At 39.7% G+C, this 19,504-nt stretch overlaps 1 protein-coding gene across 1 annotated transcript in view; it reads left to right on the top strand.

Moving 5' to 3' along the window:
- The first annotated feature begins 1,935 nt into the window (after positions 1 to 1,935).
- Positions 1,936 to 19,504, top strand: part of LOC110958041 (vacuole membrane protein 1-like) — a 64,967-nt gene continuing 47,398 nt past the window's right edge. The window contains 5 exon segments of the mRNA XM_051937418.1: positions 1,936 to 2,115; positions 3,753 to 3,852; positions 4,211 to 4,349; positions 10,226 to 10,316; positions 11,944 to 12,054. Of these exon segments, the coding sequence (XP_051793378.1) occupies positions 3,774 to 3,852; positions 4,211 to 4,349; positions 10,226 to 10,316; positions 11,944 to 12,054 (420 nt within the window). The 5' untranslated portion in view covers positions 1,936 to 2,115; positions 3,753 to 3,773.

The following is a 19,504-nucleotide window of genomic DNA, read 5'->3' as shown; positions in this document are numbered from 1 at the left end:
GATAGATAGATAGATAGATAGATAGATAGATAGATAGATAGATAGATAGATAGATAGATAGATAGATAGATAGATAGATAGATAGATAGATAGATAGATAGATAGATAGATAGATAGATAGATAGATAGATAGGTTAATTGGAATTTCTGATGAGCTCTACAGTAAACTTTGAGGTAATACTGCCATCTATTGAACAAAGCAGGAAACCATCTGATCATTTCCTTAAAAAAGAAAAAAAACAAAGATATACTGTAGCCATGATGTCAAAAACACTTTGTATATATTATCATTTTAAATATTGGTCAGCTATTAATCAAAGCTGTATCATTTTGATTGTTATCCCACATTGATGACACTGTCCTGCAGATTGGAGAAAGAAGATGCCAACAGCCATTCATTGCAATCACCTGCTTCATACCAGTAAATTTCAATAAATACAAATTCCACTTTGTTGCAAATTAGAAATGAGCACAAAAAACCTAAATATTCAACTTCTAGGATGTTGCACATCAATCAAAGTTTTAAATAATTTTGCATTGACTCTGGATTCCTCTGTGCAGACAAAAATGAATTTGTTTCAACATGTGGGACAACTATTCCATCCACATCACAAACTATAAATTGCTCTTTATTCGTGAGACATGAGTAGTTTCAGATGTTCCCTGTTTGCAGCGTCTACGTACACACAGAATCAGTGACACCTCTGCACATGCACTACCCTCCTTCTATGGCAGGTGGGCTCCATGTAATTGAGTGCAATGTACTTTGTTTAACATGACCGTACACAGAGCTGCCAAGATTGGTCCTATAGATAGTGTGCTGCTGAATCTGTGCTGACACGTTGCTGTAAGCTGAGACAACTACGTAATGTGTCTTGACTGAGAAGCAGCAGAGCAAAGAGATTTTTCCATTCACATCGTAAAGTGTTATATGTGATTAAGTCATATTCTCTTTTTAGGCAGTGCATGCTGGGACTGATCTGAAAGATTAATTTAAGGTTAGTAATTTCTTGCCTCTGTTCTTTCAGGAAAAGATACCCTCTACAAGTTCAGATATTTATAATGTAAAACTTTGCTTATAAGAATAAGAATAATAAATTGCTTAAACTTCTCGCTTATAAATATTGGGAAGCTGTTTATCTCCTGTTTATACTTCATACAGATTTTATGCTCATCTCTGTGTCTTGCACTGCACTAGACTCCTCTTGTCCCTTTTTCTTACATGAACTCAATGACCTCTCAGCCATTTCACCTTTCAGCAATATTACCGGTTAAGACCCAAGTAAGACGTAACTGATCTGACTACAGTGATAGCCGCCAGAGGCTGTGTTTGTGCCAGACATCAACTATGTCTTACACTTACAAGAATAATAAAGAATATTTACTTCTGCTAACACTGTTCTAGATGTTGTATGGTCATATGGTGAATGACACAGGACACTTGGTCCTCTTGAATCTTATTCCTTGTGCACCTTCATAACAAGATCCCAAAAGATAGTAACTGAGAAAATGTCATTCCACCCAGAAACATCTTCCACCAGAGGGAATAGAGTGACCTGCTGGAGAACAATCAGTAGGAAGTGCTCTGAAATACTTTTCTCACTCTGGCAAACAAGATGACGCAGGAGCTCAAACATGGCGATACACAGCGGAGCTTTTCTGTCTCTAGTTATGACCTAAAAAACATGATGTCCTGAGTGTTTCTTTTTTTCATTTTGGGAATTAGTTGAGCTCTCTTTGCCCAAATGCCATTCATTCACTCTCCGTGTGAAACCTACGGAGGACTGAGAAGTGTTAGAAGTGCGCTCCAGGAAAGTGATCCACTTATTTATAGACCTTTAATTAGACTGGCTCTCCGGAGGTTTTATCAGGCAAATGATGAAATCTCTGCCTCTTTTTGTGTATCTCTTCTGTCAACCTTCTTTCCCCCCCTCCTCTCCCATCAGCGCTGCATCAGTGCTCTATCCCTCACTGGCCCCCTTTACCACCACACCCTGCACTCAAGTTATGATGCAGTTCATGGGTAGCGTATGTTGCCCTACATTGCCACTGGGGCTCCACCAAAGGTTTATACTTGAGCTCAGAGCTCACTGTGGATTAAACATCAGCTGAACGGTGAGTTTACTCTCTCTACATGATGCATTGCTAAAATACACCATGGGGTTATATTACAGCCCTGCTTTTGTTTTGCACTTTGTGAATTTGTCATCTCTCTGCAGTACGCTGCGGTTATTCTTGTTTGAATTGTGGAAATTGATTACAGCTTATTAAATTTCTCATCCTGAAGTGTATGTGTTCTGGGTTGAGTTTCTCATTGTCCCTCGCACTGGAGTTACTCAACAGGTCTGGGTTGTTTTGGTAGAAGTGATTGCGCAATCGTGCGCTGGAGCAGGGCTGTGCTACTGAGTCTCACACAAGAAGTACTGTTGTTATGAAACTGTTTGCTCGGTACTGCTTGTGCATTGAAATTTAATTTCTGATGATATTAACTGTGTAATAAAGCTCATACTTGCAGCTGGCATGCATATTTTGCAGAAATTGACCTGTATGGCATTAATTTCTATAATTTGGGCTGCTAAGAGGATATTTTACATTGACACACTTTGTTGAGTCCTTTTGTTGGACAATGTTTTGTTCTCCCTAGTACAAGAGGAGAAATGATAGGGTGTATTAAATACCACAGTGCATGAAGCATTGGCTGAGTGTTTCTAGTGTGTGTGTGTCCTCAGTGTTTAAAATCTGTGATGAAAAGCTTTTGTTTGTGATTCCCTGAGAAAGCCAAGGGAAGCTCTCCAAATGTCTTGTCCGAGAATATTTTTATTTTCCTCTGAATGACACCTGAGTTGCACGAATCAGATCACAAAGTTCTCACAGTCTGATTGTTCAGTGATCTTGATGCGTGTCTTTCAGGATAAGACTTAACACTCAAACATGCTTCACCTATCCAGTGGTCGAACAATCATTGAGGTCCTTAGCCCTGCTGCAAGTAATTATTGGAAAAGTCACAGCTACTGGAGGAGTGATTTTAAGCTAATGGAAGAAATAAACATTTCCTCACAATCAATAGAATCTATCAACTAAACTGGTGCACGTTTCAAAAAGGCACCGTAATATCAGTGCTGTACAGTGCCTGCAGCCTCAAAACAAAGTGTGTGTGAAGACATGGAAACAGTAACCAGAGGCCCAAACCTAGGGCACAGGATAGAGAGATTAGGCTGAGAAAGAGAGTGTGTGAGTGAGGAACTGACAGTTCCACCAGATGGTGAGCTGCATACCTCCGTGTCAGAGTCCCCATCTCACTGCTCACTGACAGATTCCTGAGAGACCTGAGGCTCTTTAGTGGGCCGCTCACATGGCTGCAGGCATGTGCACAAAGGTGTGCAGATCTCCTGTGAGTAACAGTAATGAGAAAGCAAAACTCTTTAATGCATCATTTATGTCTTAATCACTATGAATAAATTATGCCCGCAAGAGTGTGCTCACAGAAGAATATGTTGTAAGGCTTGCATGTGCTCCCAAGTATCAATGCTGTTGCCAATGAAAGAAGTCATTAGGTCTTGCATAGATGCAGAAGAAGGGTAACACCAGCTGGTCAGCTGGTATGGAACAGGCATGTTTGAGCGTGGAGAGTGTCTGGAGGTTCTGTGTGCTGTTGCATGTGAGTCTGTATTTGCTTTGGAGCAGTATCAGTTTAAGATGTGGTAAGTGCTGAGTGTGGTGCTGTGCTGAAGGCCTGTCTCTTCTCGCAGCAGGACTCCTTGCAGGTAAACAACATGGCAGAGTGTGGAGCTGAAGGTGAACTACCTCAGAGGCGTGTTGGTGTGAAGGAACAACAAAATGGAGAGCTGATAGGTGAAAACAAAAGACACCTAAAAAAAATAGCTGGGCAACAGTGCAAACCCATGCTTAAAGATAGCTTTATTAATAGTACATTACAACTGAAATGTCTTTCAAAAAAATGCCTTTTTTAACATCTTCTTGTCTCTTTCTTGTCATCTCTTTCTTTCTTACACTAACAGCTCTTTTTTTCAATTATCCCATCTCATTTGAGTTTTGAATGACACAACCCCTGATGTGTTGCTGATGCATATCTAGTTAAATTAAATTAGATTGATCCAAAAGCTTTTTCTTTTATCCTCACACTTTTCATTTATTTTGTTAATCCCTATGTCTATTTGTTTATGTTTATGTGCCTATGCTGTGTGGCTAGACTCAGAGCTTGCTGTGGATGAGAGGAAGCAGAGGGACAGGGAGGAGTGTGAAACCCTGGTGTTGTGGAAGAAACCTCTGCTCACACTCCACTACTTCACTCTGGAGCTGCTCATCACTCTTAAAGGTTGGATATGCAGGTGAGGATAAATGTAGGATGCAAAATTTCAGCAAACACGACATTGTTTCTGCACAGGTGCACTTAAGATGTTTCCTCTAGATTCTATTTGACCAGTGGCATCATGAATGAATGCTTTTGGTTCAGTAAAAGAATAGAGATCGAACAGTAAATGAAGCTGATTAAATGCCATTTTAAGAAAATCTGTAATAACTGGCTGATGAATTAACAGAATTGGCTGACAGCTATTTCACCACACCGGTGAACAAAAAATGAAAGTAGCGTCTCCAGTAGAGGTGGCCTTCCCAGTGTAACTTGCGTCAGTTTCATTGCACTGTGTGGGTGCTGTGAAAAGTGGGAAGTGTGCCGATGCTGAATGTAATGTTAAATGACAGAAAACAGTAAGATTTAAAGTCACAGACTGCAGGCTCAATGTACTGATAGATGACAAATTCCACGAAAAACCAACATAAAGTACCTTTGTTATGTGTTGGAACACCAGATGCCATCAGAATAGCGACTTGGTATTGATTCTTAAAGTCTGTGCAACTCTATTGGAGGGATTAATAACTATTCTTCCAAAAGATACTCCTTCATTTGGTGTTTTGATGGTGGTGGTGGAGATCGCTGTCCAGTACCTTGCCCCATCTCCCATAGGTGTTCAGTTGAGTTGAGATCTAGTCACTGTGGAGGCCATAACATCCATCCATTCTCTATACACCGCTTTATCCTCACTAGGGTCGCGGGGGGTGCTGGAGCCTATCCCAGCTGACTCAGGCGAAGGTAGGGGACACCCTGGACAGGTCGCCAGTCTGTCGCAAGGCTACATATACAGACAGACAATCACACACACATTCACACCTACGGGCAATTTAGAGTAACCAATTAACCTCAGCATATTTTTGGACTGTGGGAGGAAGCCGAAGTACCTGGAGAAAACCCACGCATGCACAGGGAGAACAAGCAAACTCCATGCAGAAAGATCCCGGGCTCAGGCCAGGACTCAAACCAGGGATCTTCTTGCTGCAAGGCGAAAGTGCTAACCACTACACCAACATGTTTCACACATTTTCATCAAACTGTTCGGTGGCTCATACACCCCTTGTGGGGGTCTTGCCACCATAGAAGGGACAACTTCCATCAGGACAGAAATGTTTCATATCGAATAAAGGGATCCCTCAGTAAATCTTTGTATTGATTTACAACGAGCCTTCCTTGTAAGGGAGCAAGTGAACCCAAACCATGGCAGCAAAAAGCCCCCCACAGCACAACAAAGATACTGGACCTCTTGACTGTAGGGGTCAAAGGTTTTAGATTATTCCTTTAACTTGTCACCTGTCTGGATTTAATTGGTCAAGCTTAACAACATGCTTACAATCTTATTTAGTCAGATACATTAGTTAGGAACTGTGATGTAGGAAGCCTTCAACCAGCTAAGTAGCTTACAAGGCTCTGAAAATGAATGCATGGACATCCCCAGATTCTATGTGCTACCCTGGAGGAGTCAGGGTCATAAAACATTTATCCAACCGGCCATCTGAGATGGTTGTAGGACGACAAGTAAGTCACCTTGCTAGTCCTAGGCAATGCTTCACATTAGGATTCTGTTTCTTACTGGTGTTATACCTGACAGCACCTCTGCTACTACCGTTACTGAGGATCTGTTCATATGTGACCAAACTGTTGCACACTGTAGCTGCTAAATATCAACCACTGTATGTAATCAACAAGATTATCAGCCACTGACTGCAAACTTTCAAACTAATCAGTCATTGAATAAACCATATGAGTCAGCCACTACTCCTGAATTTACAATTGTAACCATACCAATGTTTCGACTGAGGCATGTGTGGCATGTGATGCACAAGCTGTCTAAAGAAATTCAGTGAAGAAATGAAATGAAGAAAGTGTGTGGTTAAGCTACAAAATGCTGAAGAGGAAACTTATAAATGTAAATGTGCTGTGGGAAGGCAGCATATAAATGATGATTTTATATGTATTATTTATGTACCGATGCGGCTAAGTAGCGTTTTTCTGTCAGTTTTATTTGTAGAGGCGATGTCTCACATTTCAAACAGAGGATATAAGAACTGAGAAAATAGCGCTTGTACAATCTCCACAGTCTCCTTTACACCACCAGAGGTGACCTTGATCGCCTCAGTGCTATTTACCCAGCAGGCCTTCTCTCTCATAGTTTAGTCTTCAGATGGCCTTTAACAGAGCATAGGAAAAACATCACAGGAATGGTTTATAATTTTTTCCCCTCATTACTCCTCGTACTTAGTGCTGACAGAGGTGATAATGTCTTTTTGCCTCACAGACTATTGCTACCTCACCCACAGAGCAACAGCAACAACTATGTCAGAATTTGCCTTGATGGCGAATTCCCCCATCTGCACAACACGGCTTTTACACACCTACTAGTCTTTGTTGACTGCAAGGGCCCAGAAGAAGGTCAGACTGTACTCTTAGGGGGGCCTCTGTGGTTGAACGTGTCAGGACAACGTGTTTATTTTCTAAACTACAAGAGGAAGTGGTGAGCCGCAAGCACCACGAGCAGTGTTCTGACTGAGAGAAGCTGCTGTTCACCAACACTGAAAACACATGCTGCTGTAACTGCTGCAGGGACAAACCCTGCATGCGCAGACATTATAGCGTTGACTATGGGCGCACCAAGAAGTTTATCCTGATTGTTATTGAAGTGGTTCTTAATTTACAGCATATGTACAAGCAGTACTCACGGCAATATCTATAAATGGCTTGTGAAACAATAGGAAGATTTGAAAAGACATATGTGACATTTAAGGAATCCTTTTGGTCAAATAAATGCAAATTTTTGTTTAAAATTCATAATAAAAAGATGAAACTGTTGGTGCCCTTGAGTCAAATTATTTAGATATCTGAGACCAGGTTAAGCATATACTGTATGTTGTTACTGATTGGTGATATACTGTTTTGTACAAACAATCTGCTGGAGGTATTTCTCAATCAACAACAAGCAACATTTTTGCAGAAATAATGCAAGTATGCCAGAAAAAGATTTAGTTTGTCCCAACACACAGTAGCTATGTCAAATGCTGTAAATAATAGGATTTCCTGCTACATCCGGTTGGATTTTACCATACACAGCCGACATGCCTTTAGAGCCATTCTAACTGAGAGTTACATCACAGTGTCATGTATGAGTATAAACATCCTGATGCTGCCATGAGAGCACACACAACTGACAGTTCATTTCCTACTACAGAGCGGAAGGAGTGCTCTTATAACAAAGTAACATATGTCCAAATTGTATGCATGCTGCATGAGGACAGCTGTAGTACACACTTAGAGAAAAAAATGTGATCTGGAAAACCAGAAAAGGTTTGCACTGATTTTGTGGCATTTAAAAAAATAAAAAATGATTAGTGAATAGTGTATAGACAGTACAAAAATGCATCTGTTTTTATTTATATATGACATGAAGAATGTGTTTGTACATGTTTTTATTAGTGTGTATAAGTGAATATGACTTCAGTTTAGCTGTGTATTTAGTTGAAGCTCTTGTACTGACTCAGACTGTAGGGATGAAGCCTACTTTGAAAACTTCTGGAAACAAAGTGCAAAACAATGCAACACTGACCCACAATCTACAGCCAAAAGAAGGAAATAAAATTCTGGATGGACATAATGTGATAGCGGGTGTCAAGGATGCTTTTGACAAAAGAGTCTTATGTGCCCTTATTTATCTTTTGAAGAACTTAAAAGACAAAAGAAGGAGGCTGTCTGGCTAAGTCGGTGGACAAAAACTCCCAGCTAAAAACACAGCTGCAAAAAATTCAGCTGCAACTTCGAAAACAGTGCCAGTGAGAGAAAAGTGTCACCTGACATCAGACCTAAAGATGGCACTTTAAAAAGAAAAAGAGAACTTGAACCAAAAACAAGATAGTGTACAGGAAGTGGAGGACAAAAACAAAAAAGAAGAAGCCCTGGTAGAAGAGGTTCCTTAATTTCTTCAAGAAAACTGGTGAGACCAAACCTCAGCCTGACTCGATTCAGGTTGATCCTCTTCCACTCAACCTCTGCCTGTCTGTACCATTGAGACCAGTGATAAATAATCTTTCACTATATGTAAATGTAAAGAAACCAGTATCAATTATTATGTCCGCACATTTCATGTTGATGTTACAGGTCCCAAGAACAGGACCACAGCTACAAAAATGAATACCTGTAAAATACAGAAAATAACGATATATTATCATTATGTAAATATATATCAACATGACGTGTTAATAACACATAATTTAAAAGTACAGAAGAAAATTTAAAAAAATACTAGATTTAACAGAATGTTCCTTACAATTCTTATTGTTTGACACGATTGAATAAAATAATAACTACAAAAAAAAAAAACAGCAATAGAGCTGCTGTTTAAAAAAAATAGTTTTGTGCAGTTGTGATTATGCATTAGTCTTCATGTGTGAAGGTACAAACATGTGTCTCATTAATCAGTAAAGGAGTTTGTCAGTGATGGTGGGTTTACTGCTGGGCTCCTGAAGAAGTGCAATGCTTAGTTTGAAGTTGTTTGAATGAATGAGCAGAGGCAATTATATAAATGTCAGAGCTGTACAGATTATTATTAGGTTATTCTTATTTGTTCTCTCCTGATAGAAGTATTTAGTATATGTGCAGTCATTTATATCACTTACATTGAGTCATTCAGGTACTTATATTGCTTAACATTTTCTCTCAGTTTTCTGTCCCTAATAATCAAATGTATTATTACGCTGTCTCTTTAATTTCTGCTCATTTCTAATACTTCTTCACATATTTGAACCACTGCTAGCCAATCCGATCATTCATTCCTAGGAAATGCCAAAGTTTTCAAATTCGTCTCTTTTCTACAGATACACAGCAAGTTTGCACATATTACAACATGCTCCAACTGACCTTCTCATCTAACTCATTAGGTGTGCACAAATCACATACACAGTAAGTAAAATTATGAAAGAGAGAAAAATGTTTCGACGATAGAGACTTATTAGAAGTTATCACCGCGAAAAGCTAGCCAACTTTGTAAATGACAGTTAGCCAAAATACTTGATGGCTGAATACGGTTAGCTTAACATCGAACATTAGCAGGCTAACGATAGCCAGCTAACTTTAGCTTCGCAAGGAAAAGCCTTCTGTCAAAACGTCTGTGGATGCCTTGGCGTGTATGTGTGTGTAAAGTCGGTTATCAGCTAAAGTAACTCAAGATATCGAGTCAAAGTTTTAGGGCTTAAATCTTCAATATTTTATAAACTTGAATTTATTCCCTTAAATTTACACATTAGCATAGTCTACCGCGCAGTCTGCTAACTTCATCAGTTAACTGTTACTCGAATAATTTCGAAGCTTATGCATTTTCAGTTTTTGTTAACGTTGTCAGAAAGGTTTTTAATCCACTTTATGTTTATTATAGAGGTTGTAGCGGGTGGTGCTGGTGTACGTAGCTGCATTATATCAAAGTATTTTCCCACCTCCTAGTATGTTAATGGTGTGAACATAAAGTAGAATGTACATCATGGCAGAGCTGTTGTACAGGATTGCATTCAACTGCACAGGTGTTCCTAATAAAGCTGAAGGTGAGTATATGTGCAAATATGGCCCACATCTGTTACCCAGTTGACAACATGCTGCTCTTATTAGTAAAACTGGTGATGACTTTAAGTGGTGTGAGTGGTTTCCAGCAGATGTCTCTCTCCCCGAGTTGAAATTCTTTTCTTCCACTAGTACTTCCTCAGACATAGTTCCAGTGATTGCTCATCATTTTATTTCTTCTCTGCCTTCTCCTTTATTTTCACCTTTTACTCACTGCCTCGTATTCCTTTCACTTTTGGCCCCTCATTGTCTGCCTTTATTCTCTTCTTCATCCAGGCTCCGGCAGCAAAGACAGACTGTGTTTGGCCTGCTGATCCTGCTGATCCTCCTCTCCATTGCCTATCGTATTGAAGGAACACACCAGAAGGTGACTGAACATTACACGTGTATTTTACAACATATTATAACCCTTCTTCAATGCTGTGAAGGGTCTGCTACATAACCTCATTTGTCCAGCTAGTTAGGCCGACATTGTAGAAGTAATACATACACAGTCTTTTAGAGGAACACCCTATTGGATATTTGTTTCTGTAGTGGTTACTTGCCTTATAATCATAAGGCAATTATGATTACAATTTTCTACCTTGTTGTCAGTGTAATGCTAAATGTAATACGAGCAGTGGCTCAGTGTTTGAGCAGGTCCCTATACGGGCTTGATGCTTCATCAGGAAACTGTAGCAAGAAACTCAAGCAGATGATAAATTGCAGGGGTTGACTAGTTATTGCCCTGGATGATTATTGCATTTATTATTATATTGATATTGTTTTGTTTCTTTTAAATCAGTTCCAAATCAAATTAATTCATTTTAAAATGTGCTACTGTAACTTTGATGCAGCCACTACTGTTTCTCTGTAGTCAACACTGAGCAGTGTTCCAACAACAACAGTACTATATAACTTTTTACCTGTTATGTGAAATGTTCTCTTTTAGTAAAGCATATGTAAAATGTAAATAAACAAACCAGTGTTGCGAACCATTTTAGCAAAGTTTTGTCTTGTAGTTTGTATGCTTTAAGTCTTTACACCAAAATTAAATTTTATTGCATAATTATACAGAGTATGTGTCCACTGTAAATAAAAGTATGTCAGTTCTAAGTATCATTTATTGATATGATCTACCCCGATAAAACATTGGTCTAATCCAACTATATAACTGCAGTCCATTAAACACTGATTTAAATCTTGCATGAATGATGAAGGTAACTTTAGTGAGAAAGTAAATGTCGCTTTTTTCCCCTACTTTTTGTGTTTTTCCTGCCATGACCTATAGGATTTTGAAACCTGTTGCCATAAACCATGTTTTTCAGTGTTATATGAAGAGGCGCAGAAGTTGTGCAATCAGTTCTCAGTAGCTACACGTAACAATTACCCATAGTCTGGCACTGCACTTCCCAGCATTCTGCCAGTAAAGAGAGAGGGAATATGTGCTGTTTTTATTTTGCCGGGTTTCCTGGGAAATGGAGTCTTTTGGTCCCACCAAAGCCCCTCCACCCCTGTCCCCTCCCCTCTTCCCGTAAGCTACACACTCAGTGCTTCCTACTGAAAACAACCTGCCTCGGCTCAAGGGAGGAGGTGTGCACAGAGTGATAGATGGACTGATAGTGGTGGATGAGCAGGAGATAGAGAGATGCTGGCTTGTCTTAGTTTACTAGTTGTGTAAGAGCTGGCTGCCACCAAGGAGAATAATGATGCTGTTCTTCTCTGTGTGCTGAACACCCCTACCCTACGGCTCTGTCCTCTAAACTCAACAACAACCTCTGTCTCTAAAGGTTTCTCTCTCACTCTCTTCTTCTCCCTCTCTTTCTCTACCACTCACTTGGCCTCTCCCACCCTTTAAAGTGCCCTGTGTTTTGCACACTTTCGCTCTCGTACCTTCTTTCACTCTGTCTCTGTCCCTCCCTTCCTCACGCTATGCCCCCCCTCCCTGTTTTCCTCACACTCTGTGCATGTGTCTCTGCCATGTGGTTGACTGTCCCTCTCTCTGGCCCCTGCAGTATGTGCGCTACATGGAGAAGAAGACGCTGTGGTGCGCCTACTGGGTTGGTCTGGGCATCCTCTCCTCTGTGGGTCTTGGCACTGGCCTGCACACCTTCCTCCTTTACCTGGTAAGACAGTGTTTTCTGTGACTGTTCACAACAAATTGCCCGCCACTTTCACTTTACAGTTACTGACTTGCCTGTGCATGCTGATCACAGAGCTCAAAGTAAACCACAGTGGATGATGGTGGTTCAGTGACGCAGGTCTCAAAAAGCTGTGTTGATGCTGTTGTTCAGTTGTTGCTAGGGTTTTAATATGAGCATTGTAAAAAGATTTTGGAGGCTCCATGCATTTGCACTTGCATATGTGAGTGTGTTAGTATGGGTTTGTGTGTACACGCATTTCAGAGTGGGGCGGAGATGAATAGGCGCTGTGGTAGCCACACTGTTTTGACAGGCAGACCAGGAACAATCGCACTCACTGACCCCTCTGACTGAGTGCACATGAGGATAAAAACACTCTCCCTCCCCCTCTCAGAGTTCTTTCTCTTTCCTTTCTCCCCACTCTCCTACTCCCCACTGTGTCACTCACTCTCACTTTCTCTGACACTCCCTCCCCTTACTCACTTTTCCTTTTTCTGTCTCTCAGCTTAAGCTCCCTGTTTTACTGCCCCTTTCCTTCTCTCCTTCTCCTCTTTCTGTTTCAGTCTGCACTCTCTTCTTCCCTCAGCAATTTTTACATAGTTTGGAGCATGTGGTGTTGGGTCTGTACTGCTGATCAGATCAGGGTTCCAAAACATCTGCTTGTCTTCGCTGCTCCGAGTCCATCTGTCATCAGGGAGCCCACTGTCACACTCGTGTGCCCTTGCCCAGCGGAGCTGAACTGGAAACTTTGAAGTGCGTGTCCTCCATTCTGCTGTTTTTAAAAGCCAAACTCTGACGCTCGAAAATGTAATGTGAGAGCTTTTCTACTTCTTAGTGACCCAGCTCACTTTTTTTGGAAGCTTTTGATGTAGGATGTCCCCATCTAGTGAGCGTGGCTGCTACTGCAGGTTGTGGTGTCATTGAGTTCATGACAGACCTTGGTGCTCCTTGCTGAAGCTGCTGTTGTGCATTTGTTTTTGTAGAGATTTACTGATAATGTTCTTGAAAGGCTGATACTATGGCAGATATTTGGGGGTTTAATCTGTTAATAGGAGATTTTTCATATAGATGTTCAAATACATGTTATGTTTATATATTTATTTTTATCTCACCCCTGACCCTGAACAGAGTCACACGTTTGTGTGTCGCCCAATAAATGGTCTCCTTGTAGGATGGAAATGCCTCAGAAATTGCATTTCAACACTGCAGACCTGAGCCTGCTGATACCAGTCCACCTTCTCTATACAGCTTACTCATATCAGTTTGTTGTCAGATATCTAGATTAATTAAAATCAACATTATATTAGAAATTTTAATTCATCATCACAATAATTATAGGGATAATTACTGTGAACATGAATATCTTCAACTGGTTAACATTCAAACCTTAATAAGTGTGCAATCTAATATTGGCCTAAGTTATCAGTTTAACTGTATTTGTGTAAGAAATTCTGTCTAATGTAGTTACTGCTTCCTTTCTATGTGCTTCAACCCCTCCTAAGAAGCACAAAACTGACCTCAGAAAATTATTATGCGTATTTTTTCTGTAGAGCACTGTTTAAAGGATCCATTTAGATTCCTATGTGATTTTGTAATTTGTGGATCTTCACAAGATATTTTAGCTTTCTGACAGTAGAAGAGTTTTAGAATTTATATGGTAAGTGAACACTAGAGAATGGTAGCAGTCATGTTGTCCTGTTTTTTTTTAGGAACTGAGACTGGGTCAGTCATTGTAATTGGGCCAAGCAAGTTCAGAATGTTTTTTTAAGATGTCTCCGCAAACATACACACGTGGACAAAATTGTTGGTACCCCTCAGTTAAAGAAGGAAAAACCCACAATTCTCACTGAAATCACTTGAAACTCACAAAAGTAACAATAAATAAAAATTTATTGAAAATTAAATAATCAAAATCAGCCATCACTTTTCAATTGTTGATTAACAAAATTATTTAAAAAAAACAAACTAATGAAATAGGGCTGGACAAAAATGATGGTACCCATAACTTAATATTTTGTTGCACAACCTTTTGAGGCAATCACTGCAATTAAACGATTTCTGTATTTGTCAATGAGCGTTCTGCAGCTGTCAACAGGTATTTTGGCCCACTCCTCATGAGCAAACAGCTCCAGTTGTCTCAGGTTTGATGGGTGTCTTCTCCAAATGGCATGTTTCAGCTCCTTCCACATATGTTCAATGGGATTCAGATCTGGGCTCATAGAAGGCCACTTTAGAATAGTCCAACGCTTTTCTCTCAGCCATTCTTGGGTGTTTTTGGCTGTGTGTTTTGGATCGTTGTCCTGTTGGAAGACCCATGACCTGCGACTGAGACCAAGCTTTCTGACACTAGGCAGCACATTTCTCTCCAGAATGCCTTGATAGTCTTCAGATTTCATCCTACCTTGCACACTTTCAAGACACCCTGTGCCAGATGCAGCAAAGCAGCCCCAAAACATTACTGAGCCTCCTCCATGTTTCACCGTAGGGACAGTGTTCTTTTCTTCGTATGCTTGGTTTTTGAGTCTATGAACATAGAGTTGATGTGCCTTACCAAAAAGCTCCAGTTTGGTCTCATCTGTCCAAAGGACATTCTCCCAGAAGCTTTGTGGCTTGTCAACATGCATTTTTGCAAATTCCAGTCTCGCTTTTTTTAATGAGTTTTTTTCAGCAGTGGTGTCCTCCTTGGTCGTCTCCCATGAAGTCCACTTTGGCTCAAACAACGACGAATGGTGCGATCTGACACTGATGTACCTTGGCCTTGGAGTTCACCTTTAATTTCTTAGGAGGTTGCTCTGGGCTCTTTGGATACAATTCCAACGATCCGTCTCTTCAATTTGTCATCAATTTTCCTCTTGCGGCCACGTCCAGGGAGGTTGGCTACTGTCCCGTGGGTCTTGAACTTCTGAATAATATGAGCCACTGTTGTCACAGGAACTTCAAGCTGTTTAGAGATGGTCTTATAGCCTTTACCTTTAAGATGTTTGTCTATAATTTTTTTCGGATGTCCTGGGACAATTCTCTCCTTCGCTTTCTGTTGTCCATGTTCAGTGTGGTACACACCTTTTCACCAAACAGCAGGGTGACTACTTGTCTCCCTTTAAATAGGCAGACTGACTGATTATGAGTTTGGAAACACCTGTGATGTCAATTAAATGACACACCTGAGTTAATCATGTCACTCTGGTCAAATAGTTTTCAATCTTTTATAGAGGTACCATCATTTTTGTCCAGGCCTGTTTCATTAGTTTGTTTTTTTAAATAATTATGTTAATCAACAATTCAAAAGTAATGGCTGTTTTTGATTATTTAATTTTCAATAAATTTTTATTTATTGTTACTTTTGTGAGTTTCAAGTGATTTCAGTGAGAATTGTGGGTTTTTCCTTCTTTAACTGAGGGGTACCAACAATTTTGTCCACGTGTGTAAAAATCTACCACTTGCAGCTTGATCTCTGGTGCTGTTTTCCATGCAATCCATAAGATTTTCTAATAATGGTTGAAATTAGAAACTTAAATGGGCCTGAGTTTCCAGACTGACACCTATGTCAACTTTTGGGAAGCACACCAACATAATTACAGGTAAAGGTGGTGTATGTGACTTATCCAGTGCTCTTACTGTCAAATTCAGTGAATATCTCCTCATGGTCTGTTCACTGCCTACCAAAAACAACAGCCTTTCTTGAGAATCACAGACTCCACACTACTCTAAGTGCAATACTATAGATGTACACTTGTTCAGGGGAGAAGTGCTACACTTTATTCTGATTGCACAGGCTCTCATTAGGTCTACAGTTTGGTATACCATGTGGAGCATTTTCCTAATCATACCTGAATATGAGAAGCTGAGAAGACCTGAGAGGAAAATCTGGCCAGTAAGCTGATTTATTGATTACCAGGAAGACAAAAGATTTGTAACAGTTATATAAAAAAAAGATTTTTAAGAAAATAACACCTTTGAATCAAAAATACACATTCATTTGTGTGTTGACATGAGTCCAGGTTATGACAATATATCAAGCTTAGGACTACTAATTTGTCCGATAGGGATGATTTGTTTTTATTTAGCGAATGCTAGCCATCATAATTTGGATTTAATGCGAGAATGTTCCCTCCATGCATTGTGTTTGCATGTCTTGTGCTCACTAGTTGGTGGAGAAGTCTGTCATCCCACCTTAACTAAGAAATACAACTTGAAGTTGGACTGTTCTTCAGACTCTGTTTTGGAGTTTCACCGCTGCGGGACAACATTACCAGAAATCATGTGATTCACAAAGTTGCAATAGTCTTGGAAGATCTGTAAAAAGTGAAAAGAGTTTGCAGTGCACATCCACAAACATTTTAAAAGAAAAACTTGACCTGTTGACACTCAAATTTTATTGTTTCAGAACTTACACATAGCACTTTGAAATTGTCATTTACAAGGTTTCAGACCTGGAAAAAGTTAGCACACTGGGAAATGAGTGACGGATTTGAAACTTTGAAAATGTGTTGCTGCTATGAAGAAGAAAACCTGTTACTCAAAACTTTATGTTTGAGGAGATTTTTTTTTCCAGCTTAATAAAAGATTTAGCAATCCTTTATGACCTTATTCAGTCCTGATCTGTTTTGTCAAGTCATTAGCTGATATTTCAAAAAATGTTTTACATTTGGTCATGCCATCATACTCCTATTGGATTTGCACTGGGTTCAGTACTCTTAGTAGTTGAGAAATGTTTCTTTAAATGTGGAAGCAGCTGACTAGATTGTGGAGCTGTGTTGCAGGTAGGGTGTAGTATGGTTGTTGTAGCTCTTGTTTAAATGATAATAGACACCTGTGCTCTTGCCTGATTGGTAAACTGAGCTTGTACGCATCAATTTACCCACCTCAGGTCATTTGGACTATGTTCCAAAAATTACGGTCCAGTTAAGATAGGTCATTTTAATAAAGACATTTTAATCTCGAGACTGCGAATTTTTTTCTCAGCTTTTGTCTCCTCACCATCAGCTATCTGTCAGTTCTGTGTGTGCACTGTGTGCATGGACTGAGCCACACGACATTATTCCAGCGAGTCTTGTGCATGAGTATGAACGTGTCTGAGTTCGTATGTGTGCAGATGCCCACACATGTGTTATGTTTCAACATAACAGACTTCACCTTTATTTCAGTAAATAACAAGTAGATGAAGCATTGATCAAAGTAATGAGTAAAGAGGAAGCATATCAAGACATTACTTTAGTGCTGAGTTGAAATTTTGATCTAGACATTTATTTGTTCCAACTTTTCATATATGAGGATTTGCACAGTTTTTGACTATCACTTTGACTTTAATTTCCTGGGCTTTTCGATAAAAGATGTGAAGCTGTCACCATGGGCTGAAGGAAAAGTTGATTAGTTTATAACAAAATAATTTGTTGCTGAGTGCCCAGATAGCTCAGTTGGCTGAGCAGGTGACCCATAAACAGGGGTTGTAGTCCCCAGTGCAGCGGTCATGGGTTTGAGTCTAACCTATGGCCATTTACTGCATTGTCATTCCCCCACTCTTCTACACACATTTCCTGTGTCTCTCTGCTGTCCAATATAATAAATTCCAACAAAATAACATGTTGCTCTTGAAGTTCAAAATAGTATTTCACATTACATTTAAATCCGAGTTTGGTGTCAGTAGTCCAATAGAAAAGACAGATTTTCTGAGAAAATAATATCTGGTAAATTGTGCTTAAGACTTTGTAACTGACCTCATTAATTTTTTCAAAGCGACAGTAGAGGGTGCCAGTGCTCTTTCAATGTCAAAAAAATCTATTCCGAGTAATATTGCCTTACTTTACATACTTGATTATATTGACACAAGTATCAGCATTTTACTCACATTAAGGCTGACAGCTGGAGATTAATATGTTGTCTGCTTTCTGGAAAAGACAAGCGGGACCGCTACATAGCAAATGTTTAGCATTCCACTGCATCGTTCAACTTACTGCAGTTATAATAACATGAATGCAGAAGACACAAAATTAATTATAAAACTATATAAAATATCTTTATTCCCATCTTTGTGTAAAGATTTGCAATGGTGGAAATACTTGCAGGTCTAATAATTGTAAAGTTTCTCTGTTGTGCTATTTTCACACGATCGAACATGTGACTCTGTTGTCATATGACTTCCCCTACCTTCCCAAGATAATTCTCTCATTTCCTCCAAGTAAATGTGTGGTTAATTTTTTTTTCTGCTGACACAGTGCTGACTTAATGAACCGGGCACTCCTAGATGCAAGGTTTCTGTTTAACCTCAGTGAAATTAATGTGGCAGTCTGGTAGCGTTAATAGTTGTTTTGTTAGGAATAAATGACCACATATCAGATATTAACAGCGCATCCTTAGTGGTTGGCGGGAAGCAAGTGAACATATTATCCAAGTACTGTAGAGCCACCAGCAGAGGGCAGTTCACAGCCACTAACATGCAAACCATCCCAGTCAATGAAACCAGAGCAGAAGTGGCAGCTCCCCTGTTCTTGGACAATGGCAATTGCTGCCCTGTGTCTCCTTGCAGTGCTTGCATCCCATTGAAACTGCAGGAGATCATTGTACATGGTTCAGGGCTGGTTAATGGAGAAAAATGAAATGCTGGAACTCTGGCATAGAGTAAGAAAAAATGCACACTTGGCACATCATCAAGTGTACTCTATCCTGCTGTTTTGAGAGAGAACGTAGTTGGTGGGTGCTTACAATGCAAACTGAAAACAATAAAATCATGCAGGAACATTAGAGATCTCATTTCGGCACAGGCTACGGAGACGAGGATCATTGCATTCATTCACATGTACTCGTGCTGGAAGTCCTGCACCTGTGCATGTATCTGCTGTAATAATTGTGAAGATCACAATTATGAGGGGCCGGCTTTCATCCCTACTTATGTTTTCAAGTATTTGTTTTCTAGTGACAACTAGTGTCACTGCTCTCCATAAATTATATTTTAACTGAGAAGGGGTTAGCGATGAGTGTGACTCTTGAAAACTTGGGAATGCTGTAAATATTTTAGAAGAGAGCTCATCTGAGTCATCCACCATTAAATTACTTTCAGTAATGGCTGTTGCCATTAAGTCATTATGGGCAGCATGAAAATTGTTGTGCTCAACGTTAAATCAACAGAAACAAAGACTTAAAGTCATTATAATTGAAGCTGCGCACGTTGCTGTTTACATAATAGCAACTCGGGTAGTCTTTTTTTCTCTCCCTCTTGACTTTGAGCAGTTTTTATGAGTGAGACGTGTACATGTTGTGTCTTTCCATGAGCATAAATGTCAGCAGTCACCGGAAAAAAATGGGGTCGCAAAAATCTGACCATGTTTGCTTATGACTTATGATTTATAGTCCCTTGTCTTTCAAAAACTAAACCAGTGGCTCATCTAAATAAAGGGACATTCTGCAGTTTTCTATATTCAGTTTCTTTTAGGATTGCTAA

The sequence above is a fragment of the Acanthochromis polyacanthus genome, chromosome 17 (assembly GCF_021347895.1).
Source record: "Acanthochromis polyacanthus isolate Apoly-LR-REF ecotype Palm Island chromosome 17, KAUST_Apoly_ChrSc, whole genome shotgun sequence".
Classification (NCBI taxonomy): Eukaryota; Metazoa; Chordata; class Actinopteri; family Pomacentridae; genus Acanthochromis; species Acanthochromis polyacanthus.
This window is presented reverse-complemented; position numbering and strand designations above follow the sequence as displayed.